The sequence below is a fragment of the Branchiostoma belcheri genome, unplaced genomic scaffold (assembly GCF_001625305.1).
Source record: "Branchiostoma belcheri isolate BF01 breed outbred unplaced genomic scaffold, Haploidv18h27 scaffold117, whole genome shotgun sequence".
NCBI classification, from domain to species: Eukaryota; Metazoa; Chordata; class Leptocardii; order Amphioxiformes; family Branchiostomatidae; genus Branchiostoma; species Branchiostoma belcheri.
Genome location: NW_017802569.1, coordinates 534266 through 547836, shown reverse-complemented (window position 1 = coordinate 547836; position 13571 = coordinate 534266). Strand labels below are relative to the sequence as shown.

Here is a 13571-nt window from a genome sequence, read left to right as displayed (position 1 = left end):
TATTCGAGGGTCACGACCATATTGTACCACCGCTGGGTTCCTGAAGGTGAGTTACCTAAGGACATACCAGTGAGTTCCACCTTTTCTTGACATATCAACGCTATTGACAAGTTATTATTATTTCTTTCCTTTTCAAAATGACCCGATATACTTATATATACTTATACCCACATGTATCCATTGATGCACCAATCACGATTATCCTTCATTTCTTCAGTTATTTATCTCTGAAGATCTATTTCTAACTTACCCAACGATTTAATTCTGTTCCTTTTGTCTCTATTTTGAGCCCGTGCAATGCCACCTACCAGAACAGGCGGACGGAGGGCGGCGAGACAGTCTACATCAGTCACCGTGGAGGAGCAGTCCACGACCGGGGATGGACATACGCAGAAGCCACCCAAACTCACCATGAAAACGTTGCAGAAGCAGCTGCACGACCTTCAGGAGGTCACCACGAGACTCATGGACAGACTTGAGACCAGTGCCCACCCACTAGCAGTCCCTACAAGCGTTCAGGGGGGCGTAGTTGGAACTGCTACAGTAGGGGTGACAACCGCGACCGTAACAGCTGCAGTAACCACTGCTCCTAACACCGTCACCACTGCATCAAGTGTGTCGCTGTTACAGAACAGTATCCTAGCGACAAGTGTCGCTACCTCGTCCAGCACCGTCCCTATCTACTCAACGACAGCGACGCTCGGCCTGTCACCGCATGGTCTGCGCATGCCATCACCCCAGCAGCATCTCCCAGTCTCTCGGGACTGGGCACCACTCTGGCCTCCAACATAACAGGGCTAGGTAACGCTACTAGTACAGTCAGTAGCTCTGGGCAGATACATGTAAGGCCAGTGTCAGCCATTGGTGATCCGTCTTCAATCGCTTATCGCATGGACAATTCTTTGATGCAGGCGGGTGTCCATCTCCCCCTAGACACGGGAGTTTCAGTTATGATAAAAAACAAGATCTGGGAGGACAAGTTCGTTGATTTCAAAAATTTACTCCCAAACTCCCGTCCTCGTTCTCAGTACACAGTCAACTTGGACTCGTTGGAAGGATCACCAACCCTGACACTGGCGAGCCCCTCAGAGAGCAATAAGCAATACCTTACTTTGTCTCAGTGGTCACTGGCTTTTTCTGTATACCACTACATATATATCCAAAAGCATCTCGCGCGTAGCCCCCAACTGATAATGTACTCACACCTGATCAGATCCCTCGCAGAGCGAGGTGCTCAGTGGGGAAAGTATGACGTGCTCTTCAGGCAGCTTCAGCACAATACCCCAAATCTCCCCTGGACGTGCCACATATGCAACTCTACGTAGATGCATTCAACCAGTTTGGCTCGTCTCCTACAACATCCAAGCCCCGACAACAACACTCACAGGGCAATGACAACTCTCTGCCTCGAGGCTATTGTTTTCGTTACCACATCTCCGGATCATACTGTCCTAACGCGACAAATTGCCCCTACAAACACACATGCCCAACCTGCTCCGGCCTGCACACAAAGTACACGTGTCCCAAGAGCACCCAGCCCAAAACTGCCAACCCCCGTGGACGTTAACCGCTTAGCTGTCTATTTAGAGGGCTACAGTAATCCTGAAAGAGATTACATAATTCGTGGTTTTACACTCGGCTTTGCCTTGGATTATTTTGGCCCCAGGCATCGCCCGGCACCTAACTTCATTCCCTCCAATTCTTGGCAGTCCCCAGTTATCCGAGAAAAACTTAAATCCGAGCTCGAGGCAGGGCGAATACTTGGTCCTTTTAAGACAGCCCCTTTCCCAAACATATTCCTGTCTCCATTATTCGCAGTGCCAAAAAAGACGCCTGGCAAATATCGGTTGATACACGACTTGTCCCACCCAGCCGGCAGCTCTGTTAATGACGGCATCCCTCGGGAATTCGCTTCTACTTCGTATGCTAATATTGATGCCGCAATCAGACATATCAAGACCCTAGGTCCAGGGTGTTACTTGGCTAAGACAGATATACAATCCGCCTTTCGAATCATCCCAGTTCACCCAAACGATCAACACCTTCTGGGGTTCCAGCTTAATGATGGGTTCTACTACGATAGATGCTTGCCAATGGGCTGCTCCACTTCCTGTGCTATTTTGAAGCAGTCAGCACCGCGTTAGAGTGGGTGGCAGTACAAAAACTCAACATACGATACCCCACTCACATTTTAGACGATTTTATGTTCGCAAACGACACATACGCGTCTTGTGAACGGGATCTTGCAGCATTTTGCGACATGTGTCAAGACGTAGGGGTCCCTCTGGCTGGGGAGAAAACTCTCCACCCTGATACAATCATGTCTTTCCTTGGGATTGAACTTGATACTATAGCAATGGAGGCGAGATTGCCTTAGACAAGCTATATAGGTGTAAGAATGCAGTTCAAGAGTTCATCCAGCGCTCATCGGCTTCCTTAAAAGAGATTCAATCGCTGGTTGGACTGTTGAATCACGTATGTCAAGTAGTTTCCCCGGGTCGCGCTTTTCTCCGCCGTTTGATTGATCTAACCAAAAGAAAGTCCCGTAAGACAACACAAATAAATATAGACACAGGGGCTCGACTGGATCTACAAATGTGGAGTGAATTCTTGGAGCAATTTAATGGAAAGTCCTTTTTCATAGATGATCATTTTATCAATAATACAACCCTCCACCTATACACAGACGCAGCGGGTTCTCTGGGATATGGCGCTGTGTTTCAGACTGCGTGGTTCTTTGGAGATTGGCCCCACTCTCTCCGGAACATAAATATAACCATACTAGAATTCTACCCCATTGTCGTAGCTATCTTTGTTTGGGGTAAGGAGTGGTCAAATCGAAGCATTATGTTGCACACGGACAACGAAGCCCTCGTCCATATTATCAACAGACAGACCTCCAAAAACCCATCAATCATGCCACTGGTGCGCAAATTTGTACTTATAAGCCTTCGTCTTAATATCCTGTTTAAAGCAGTACACATCCCTGGGTCAAGGAATGACATGGCTGATTCTTTATCCCGGTTGCAGGTGGACCTTCTTTCGGGAGAGATATCCCCACATGGACCGGTGCCCGACGCACATCCCACCCTATCTCCAGCCCAGCAACTTGATCAGTCAGTGACACCTTACTTCTGCACTCCCTAGCGCCAGGCACGGTCAATGCGTACCGCCTTGCGTGGAAACATTTCCGTCAGTTCAATGTAGCAATTCATGGCAAGGACACTACACAATTGCCCATTCCTGAAGCGCTGATAGGCCGATTTATTGCATACCTACATCAACAGGGTTTCGCCCCTTCTTCTATTACATCTAAGATTTCTGCCATCAGCTTCATCCATAAGTTACAAAACCTTACGGATCCCACCTCAACTTTCTTTGTCCGCAAGTTATTACATTCAATTCAGAGGAACCACGCACCAGACGGCAGGCTGCCTATCACCCTTCCCATCCTCCACAGATTGATACACTCTCTAACACACATAGTTCCCAAGGAATACGATAACTGTCTGTTCAAGACAATGTTCCTATTTATGTACTATGCTTTCGCTCGCGTCGGCGAGGTTGCCATCACGCGCGAAGCCCAACACACGTTGACAATATCTGACGTTCACGCTGAGTTAGATGCACACGGTAACCCTACTTCATTCGTGGTCACATTTAAGACGTACAAGCATAGCAAGGCGTCCAACCCGTCTACCATTTCTATTCTGGCGCAGCCGGACAGCCGATACTGCCCAGTAGGGAACATCAGGCAATATCTACAGTTGAGGGGGGAGGACCGGGGTATCTGTTCCTGACACAAAACGCTTCTCCAGTTACCAGTGACTACTTTGCAAAAGTGCTTCATGCTTGCGTCATTCAGACAAACCTAGATCCACACAGATATACACCGCACTCGTTCCGCATTGGGGCAGCAACCCGAGCTGCTTTGCAAGGTGTTCCTGATACAACCATCCGGAGGTTAGGGCGATGGTCCTCAGACGCATTCAGGAAATATCTTCGTATGTAATACTGTAACAAAATGTCTCAGTGGCGAGTGGTAATATCCTAGTAACAACAGTACTGACTCGGTGGTGAGTTACCACGTGTCGGGATACCTGCACAGTTTATTATATCCTGCAGTCATTGTGCTTTTAAGTTTTAATCATTACTTTCGTCTATATCAGGCGGTTTGTTCCTATTAACAACTGTTTTGTTATCTTTTACCGATACACCAAATTTGTTCGGTTGTATCAATTTTACTCACCAAGTTCTTGCAGTATTCATATACCAAGTAACATTTGTACCTAGTTTTTTAATTTTAGTTTTGACTAATCCCATTTAATTATGCTTATGGTCCAGTTCCATGTTCAGGGTATCAACTTTTTTTTTTTGGATATTAGTCAGTTAGCTCCTTATATATACCAGCCGAGTTATGTTCATGACATGTCTACCAAGTTCTTCACGTAGTTAGATACGTCACGTTTTACTACGGTGTTTGTATACCAAATATATATATATATATTATATATACATATATGTATCCATTTATTTATATGTATACACATATTTCTTTTCGTGTCTAAAAGTTAGCAATTATCAACCTTTGTTACCAAGTTAAGTGGTGGAAAAAATTCTTGATTGACAATAGAATACTAGTATTATGATGTATGAAAATTTGTAGATTTGACATGTTATCTTTACATAACAAATCCTATCAGAAATTGTGTATATCGATTCCCATGGGAACCACCAGGCGAGTTGCCTAGTGTGGGGAACCATGGTTTCCTACGACTGTTTTTATTGGGAGCTGATCCCATTCTGACATTAAAAATATTCTTATTCCCGCCAAAGAGCAAATCGTGTTGGTTGATCATTTGTTCTGGCTGTTAAAATCTGTTGTATCGGCTAGAGAGATAGGCATAAATTCATTTTCGTGAAACGAAAAATTACTTGCTGTGGCCTAAATATAATGCCGAAACTTGTGATTAGCCCACTCGATTGTAACACTTTATCAAAGACTTGTGATATCCCTTATTATTTGAATAATTAAGATATACTAGTAGATATGTTAGGTTTTATTCGACATTAGGTCTTATTCAACACACTTATTCTATTGTTGTTACTCTCTTTATGTAGTTTGCCATACATTGTACCATGTGCAATTGTCGTGCAATAAAGTTATTCTATATTTCTTCTATAAAGAATTGCAGATTTTGTGCTCGGTTAAAACGCTAAAGACAAAACGTTTCTGTCACTACCTGAGTCCCATTGCAACAACAGGCATCATTAGTAACATACAAAAGCTGCGGGTAGAAATGTGAAGAGACAACCTTAAGCTGTTAGAAAGCAGAGGTTTTCTGATGTATGACTATCCAAGTCCCAATGAGACTAAAAATTGCATCTTACATGTACATAACGAGAGACCGAGCTATGGGTTGAGGCGCAAATAGACACATGCTGTCAGGAAGTACATTTAAAGGCATCCAATGCGATTTCAGGGCAAAACTGGAAATATTGTGAATAAGGCAATCTTTGTGATATTGACACATAGTTTCACATCAGAACACTTGAGTCAGTATTTCATATTTTGGACTTTTAAAGCTGCAGAAACAAGCCCCAAGATGATTCCTTTATTTTATGGGTGGTACCCTAAAAATCAGCCAGGGGACCTTCCAGTAACCATTTTCCATCAGAATTTTGGGAATTTTTGCTCCATGACGGCCAATATACATTGGTATGGTGTGGTTTCAACTCAGTATGTAGATAAATGACTGGAATATTGGCTTTGAAAAATTGGTTTCCCAAGCCCTGAAAACTGCACTGATGTCTTTAACAACACTTACATGTATGTCCCAATGAATTAGTACATTAATCACATGGATAGCTAGTAAGGCCATGTTGATTTGATTATATGGATGACATCCTCTGGGAACCCCAAAACTTATGCGCGCGTGCGAATAAAAAAAAAGTTTTGCAAAAAAAAAGTTGCTTTCACTATGAAATCTACGTGGTCATGAAGGTTGAACAAATGGCACAGAATATGTTATGGCGAATAATCCACTCTTCGAATTCATTTCGTTACATTTTTGTCTTTTTTCCTTTGATTTTGGCATTCTACGACATTGGTATCGTTTCTAAATGTTTTCCTTGCAACTTATGGTATATTTTTGCTCATTTAGCAACTGTTTTGCACGATTTACAGTATGGTTGAAAACTTTTTTGGGGGGGGGGGAATGGCCGAAAATTCATGCGCGCGCGGATGTCATCCATATAATCAAATAAACTTGGTCTAAGTGGAAAGGAAAATATACAAGCTGTCAAAGCCTCAAACATTTCTACCCGCCCCAGGTCCCAATGAGACAAACGCTAAATTGCACACAACGAGGAAACGGGCTTTGACTGGAAAGGCGAAGAGACAAGTCTAAGCTTTATCTGCCATCTCGCAAACCCCAACGACAACGTGAGAATATCTGTAGCTGTATAATGAGGAACTAAGCTATGACATATGAACAGACAGCAAAACAAACCCTCCTCTTACATTTTGGTCTTACTTATCTTACTTTAGACGGCAGCGAGATACCATTTGGAGAGGTCGTGCATTGGGGGATCCTAGAAACGTTAACACTAGCTGTATAATGAGGAACTTAGCTATGACATATGGACAGACAGCAAAACAAGCCCTCCTCTCTTACATTTGGGTCTTACTTATCTTACTTTAGACGGCAGCGAGATACCATTTGGAGAGGTTGTACATGGGGGGATCCTAGAAACGTTAACACTTAGAATTGACCAAACATGCGCTACGTACTACTACACGACATACGTTAGTGTACATTGGGCAATCTAGCGTTTGACTTCAGGACACAAATTATTGTCAACAACTCTTGGCGATGAATTCAGGATAACAAATAACGTGCTAAGTAGACTTAAAGTGACCAAACACGCTTCACGATTCATGTTTTACCGATCGACATCGCCAGTAATGTCGAATTAGAGCAGGCCGCGGCCGGCTACGAATAACGGTGAATTAAAACGGCTCGCTACACCACACGAAACAAGGCGTGCAGACCCTGTCTCTGAATTCAAGGCTCACTGCAGGAACACCTCATTTTCACTTCTGTCTCGACTTCATCACACTAACACATTTTAGTACCTTTAGCTAACTTTCCACTGTGGTGGAAACTTTGATTGAAAACGTTTATCTTTCAAAGTTATTTCAGTGAGAAATTCATGTTGTAATACTTGTAGTTGGCAGTAAACGTAGCACAATATAGGTATCATTTCTTGTTCAACAAGGTTTACGATGGAGTCTTCGGAGGATATCATCAATAAGATTTACTTGCTGTGGCCTAATCAAAAGTAATAAGCATTAACATATACACAACAGAAACGATAATGCGGGAGGAAGATAACATAAATTTTTGACAAATAATAATAATAGTAATAAATAAATTAGTAATGATGATAGATAGTACATGATTTTTAAACAACAGCTTACATAGAACATAGATTAACAAAAGTTTTAAAAAATGTACAAAGCATAAGCAAATGAATAAGAACGCAACATGTCTGGGGAAATGAGTTTTTTTAATTTAAAACCTTATACTACATACAACGGAAATGCATCCCGTCAGCAATAGGACTTAATATAAAATGTCAAATGAACATTGAAGATTTGAAATTTCATCTTTCAAATGTCACGAATGTGTTGTCGTAAGCCCTGCATGCGTATTAATTGCATGTGTCACCTATAAAAGATAATTTAATCTTTACTTTATGATAATATACTCATACATGTAATGTTGAATAATTTCCAGGATCTTAGACTTGGTTGCTTCGTGAATAATAAAATATACCGCTTAAACAATGGTCCCTTTTATGAGTCCTACGAAGGTCTGAGTCATTTCAGTGAGAAAGCATCTCCAAACCCATTCAAATTCTTCCTTTTGGAAGTAGTCTGTAATGGTTTTCTCTCTGTGACATTTCAGGTCCTCGTAGACTTTCCACGTCAGAAGTAGCAGGTGAAGTGTTGAGACCACCCCTCCACTAGCCGTGCGTTACTTCCACCGTGTAGCGAGCGTTTTGAGAGTTTTGAGACCACCCCTCCATTAGTATTAGCCGTCAGTTACTACCTCTGATGTTCTGCCATTTCTACTGCCGTGGGACATTTGTTATGTTTTTCCTTCAACATATCAAGTATAAGAAGTTACCAGATGTACTAACGCCACAACCCAACACTCTGACCCTAATTTTTGCTGCGAATAGTAACGAATGCAATGCGTATGCAGAGCATATTTCGGACGTACTGCTAGTTAACGCATGCCTGACGCACTTGACGAATGCCGTGTGTATACCGAGTATACCAGGTCAGCCACCAGGAGACCCAAATTTGACCTTGACCTATGCCTTCCCAAGACCTACCCACATACCATAAAACACCAAAATCCAAAAGGCCTTTTCCTCAAGTTATGCTGACCTTAACAATGCGGAATCAACCAGCTATCAATAGCTTTGTTAGAATGCAGTCTGCTTTTTGCAGAGACATTTTCAATATTGCAGAAGAAAAATTAAGAAACCTGCAATTTTGCAGACTGTAAAAAATTAGGATTTTGGTTCACTACTGCCTCTATAATTCAATTCAATTCAGTCTTTATTAAACAACTCGCAGACTTAAGTCTGAATTGTGTTGCTCATTACAATATTCGGGAAACGTTAATAAGATTACAGGCAATCATTTTTTAAGTGAAATGCGCTTTCGTTTACAAGTATAATACATTACATAACATTACAAATTAATTACAATATACAAGCAATTTTGCATATACATGTATGTTTCAAATTGCATGTAAAATCACGTTTGCCAACATGCAATTTTTGTATATTTCATGGGTTTAGATCCAGACTTTTACGTGTGTATTTGCAGAAAGTGTTCCCAAAGTGCAGAGCGAAATTCTTCAATATTGCAGAACATTGCAAAAAAGTATTTCTAGCACTAAGCATAGGGAATTGGGCATTGAAATCATTCGAGAAAGGAGACAAATTTCATGCAAAATGCCACACGAAGCGCCATCCTACCCGACTTCAAAGCCGACGTAAGGCATCGCGCAGTGGGCCAGGCCGTCATTAGACGGACCTGTTGCGGAGAGAATGGTGCACTTTTGTACATCATGTTTGATTTATGTACACAAATTGCCCGCAGGAATTTATGAAATGCCTGGAATGTGATAGGGTGTTAAAAGGACCTTGATACTTCAAAAGAGCACATATACTCGATTTTATGACTTGCATGTATGGTTGCCATGACTAGCATGCGTTCAAGGCCTTCCAAAGCAGCAGTACATAAAAGATTGTACGTGGTTAGAGCTCACAAGAAATTTTGTTTCCCTCTGACAGTGGTCAACATGCCGAAAATGAGCAAAAATGTCTGTTGCCATGTCGGAAAATGGGGGCAGATAACTATAAAGAGAGGAGACAAGAAAAGAATGTCTTGTTTGTGTATATTGTGTACATTGAATGTGATGCTGGCTGTGTATATGTAATGTTCCCACTGGATCTAAACCATTTGTACAATGATTGAGTCAAAATTTTAAAATGTAGGAACCTTGCTTTTTTTTCGGCCCGCTCGTGTTAGATTTGAAGTCTGTGGAGGCCTAGGATGTCATCCATAAAATTTACTTGCCGTGGCCTAAGGCACACATGGGAAATGATGCATTATGATTGATACATGGCTCCTGAATTACAGACAATAGTTTGGCTTTAGTATCATTATGGATTAGCTTTGTAAGAAATATACCTAATATAGTTCATTTATCTACACTTGTTATCTCTTTTTTGCTAAACGTTGCACCAGTTACAGTTGTTGAGCACTAAAGTTGATTTGATTTTTGTCTTCCGCTCAAAGGGCGCTCGGCAGGAAATGAACCCTTTCATTATCACCAAGCTTTGGAAGAAAACAGAGTTAAGCTTCAAAAGGACTGCCTTAGGGTCGGCATGCAACCTGCAATTTCTCTCAACAGATGATCTTTCATCATCCAGCCTGTATGAATTGGAACTGTTAGAACTGGTGGTTAATGCATCTTCTAACGCTTGGTTTCGCATTTGTTTTCCTTTGTACCGAGTATGCACACAGTCACCATGGTGTGTGTAAAAATTATCGAGACGGGGGTTTCCAGATCAAAATCGCCACAGACGTAGCAGAATCATCCATGTTTCTGTCATTAAAAATCCAAGACCATAACATATTCAGGACAAAAGATGCAAACGCAAGAAGTTCTGCTGCAGTACCAAGGTCATCCACAAGGAAGCCAATGGTTGACCTTGACCTTGCATTAGTCTGGGGGTCTTTATGAGAATGCCACCCATAAAATTGGCCTAAATCTACTTGCTCTGCCTTCCAGTTCCCCCGTTGACGTCACACTGATGTACTCCTATCCTCCTGTCCCACGCCTCCATGACGTGCTTGTATTTCCTTCCGCTTTTTAGCCTGGTATCCAGTCTGATCGTGGTCGGGGCCGCAAGAGCTCTGTACCGCCCGCCTCACACAGGTTTCCCGGTGTGTATTTCACGAGAGATTGATTAGCCCTCCACGTTCGTGTCGGGGGGGAAACCAAATCCCCAAGCAAACTGTCTCTTATTAGCGTAACTCTCCTACCGGGACGGCCTGTTGCACTGGGCGGGGGAAGCTATTAGAGCCCCCGAAGACACAACCTGCCTGAACACCCCAATATCCCCAAAGACTGGATACCAGGCTACTTTTTAAGTGGAACGCGGTGAATGCTGGGGGCGTCGTATTAGGAGAAATACGCTCCGACACGGGGCGAAACACGGAGATGCACACACGCTTGTCTCACGGGGACGTGCAGACGTGTGAATGTTGCGCACAAGGATCACACAGCGGCCTGCCCACGGAACAGTGATCACAGGTAATATCATGTGTGATGCCGGAAGGGTATAAAGGGATCACATCTCCGACAGAAATAGCTTTACTGAAATTGTAATCTTCCACCAGTCGTGACGAGAAGGGATGACGCCATGTGGTAAAATCACTTTCCGTGATCAGGAAATCGAGTTAGGTGAAGCGAGCATCGCGTCTAGACGTTTTTTGTTAAGATGCTTCAGTAGCGCTCACGTTGGTTACACAACAACCGGCTAGGATTTAAGATCTAGAGCTCGAGTAGCTACCTACGAGAACACTTTCAGTTAGTAGACAAGAATATTTTTGGTACAACTGAAGGTGTTTGCATCTCCGGGATGTGGCTGGTCAACAGTGTGCGGAACCTCCACGTGCGGTCCGCCCGGGACGGTGTCGTCGCGGCCAGCGGGACAGACGACGCCCGGCGCCGCCCGTGCACCAACGTCCTTACCCCGGACACTATTCCCGAGTTCGAGATCCCGACCACGGAGTTGCCGTGCCGGCTGCCTAGCGATGAAAGCCCCCCGCACGACTCACGCGTGGTGCCGAGCGCCAGTATTCAGAGCGCCGCGGACTTAGAGAGGAAGACAAGCGTGTTCTGGACTTCCAGCTCGGAAAGTCTGCTCCTGTCGGTGTCCAGGCAGAACAGTCGGGAGTCGGACGGGTGCGGGAGCTACTCCACGCCGCCGCGCTCACCCGTGAGGCCCCGGGCTCGGCGGTTCGGGGTCTGGGTTCGTCCGGACTGCGCCGAAGCGTCCCCCGCCAAAACAGATGACCCTGACGGCGTGAACTCTGACCCCATCTCCAGGGCAGCCATGACCTTGCAGCATCTGGGCAGGAAGACGACGTCATACGGCTTCACGACCTTGGATACCTCTCCAACTACTAACAGGAAGGAGTCTCTGTACTTCGGCAGAACAAGGTAGATGTAGGATTGATTTTTTGTTTGTCTGTCTGTCTGTCTGTCTGTCTGTCGGTCTGTCTGTCTGTCTGTCTGTCGGTCGGTCGGTCGGTCGGTTGGTTGGTTTAATTTTAGAATCTTTCTGCTAAAGTTCTGCAGTTCTACAGTTCAGCTGCGGTTGTCGTTGTACTTTAATTCTAGACGGACACTATCGTACGAATCTTCAAAAACTAATATTCGAAAACATATATCTTTTTTACATGCTGCTCTTTATATGCCTCTCTCGTAATGATTGGTGTACGTCATTGTAAATAATCTGGTTAGACTCAGTAGCTATGATTCCTGGTGTCCCCCAGGGTACGATTCTGGGGCCCATCGAGATCTATCCTGTTCCTAGCATACATAAACGATCTCCCAGGCCGTGTTGCAGATGCGAAGGTAAGGCTATTTGCCGATGACTGTATACTGCAGATGGCAATCCCGCTGAGAAAGAACTGAAAATCTTCAACATGACATTAACATCAATAGTTGTATCTCCTTTTTTTGTCAGACAGCATAGCGTTACCACTGTAACGTTTACGAACCACGTGTCCCATGTTAAAAAGAACACAAAAATTTGATTCTCTATTTGTTGTCAGAAAACAACAGAAAAAAAGCTGTTTAAGGTCAACAGGATAATTCGGAAAATTCTTGCGCTATGCATTCCTGGAAGATCCCCCAGGCGCAATGCGTCATGGGAATGGGAAATTGGTGAATTTCGCCGCGCCGGCCTGCACCGGAAATGAATGAATGAACTTTATTGCTCAACAATCGTACATGGTACAATGTGTGGCAGTAATACAACAATACTACAAAACTAAACTATCTTATTACATTTCTTACTACAAACTACTATCTATACGGTATATGAGTTACAATATGTTCATGTATTGATGATATGGTCTCGCTTTTGAAATAACGTATACAGAAATTGGCCTACGTAAGCAGATATGGTAGTTGGACATGACAATAATTCATGGAATGTATCGTACTGTGTACCAGATTGGGTGCGTGTGGCAGCATACCCACAGGTGATCAAAAATAACTGTCCTGAAAACTGGAACAACTTTGTAGGGAATATTACAGCTGGGTATGAGGTAATTCCCAAGGAGATCATACCGGTGGCAAGGCAGAATCCATTGGCCAGAAGAGTGTCCATTAGCCACCGAAGTGTGGCCTGTAGATACTGCCTGGCTAATGGATACTGCCTGGCCAAATGTAATACTGTATTTTATGGAAGATCTGCTTGGAGATTAGGTATGAGGTACTAATAGGTGCACACTCACTAGAGATAGAAAGGGACCCCTTTACACAAGAGATTGGCCAATGTATTCAATGGAAAATGTTTTTTAAAGCACATTTTATAAGTCAATCACTTGCACGGCAGACACTTTAATATATAGTATAATGTATTCACTATGAGACCAACAGAAGTAGGTTATTTATAACAATTGCCACAATTTCCCCGGCCTTTTACCATTCAGCAGATCATGGGAAAATTCATTTTCCAAAGAAGAAGTCAAACCTCATAATCTTTCAAATCTTTATTAAATATCAACATTGCAGACGTGCCTAAGTGCTTCGGGCACGTCTGAATTGCATTGTCATTTTACAATTCTACAACATACAAACATCATCACAATACATAGATTAAAAACATCATCATCACTAAAAAATCCACATCATAAGAACACGTAGGTTGAAATAGTAACAATTTCAGTTTAAAATACAATA

General features: G+C 43.2%; 1 protein-coding gene across 1 annotated transcript in view; it reads left to right on the top strand.

Annotated features, from left to right (window-relative positions):
• The first annotated feature begins 297 nt into the window (after positions 1 to 297).
• The window catches only part of LOC109462450 (C2 calcium-dependent domain-containing protein 4C-like), a 35787-nt gene continuing 22513 nt past the window's right edge, over positions 298 to 13571 (top strand). The window contains exons 1-2 of the mRNA XM_019759006.1: positions 298 to 718; positions 11219 to 11819. Coding sequence (XP_019614565.1) covers positions 298 to 718; positions 11219 to 11819 — 1022 coding nt within the window. The remainder of the gene's footprint in view (positions 719 to 11218; positions 11820 to 13571) is intronic.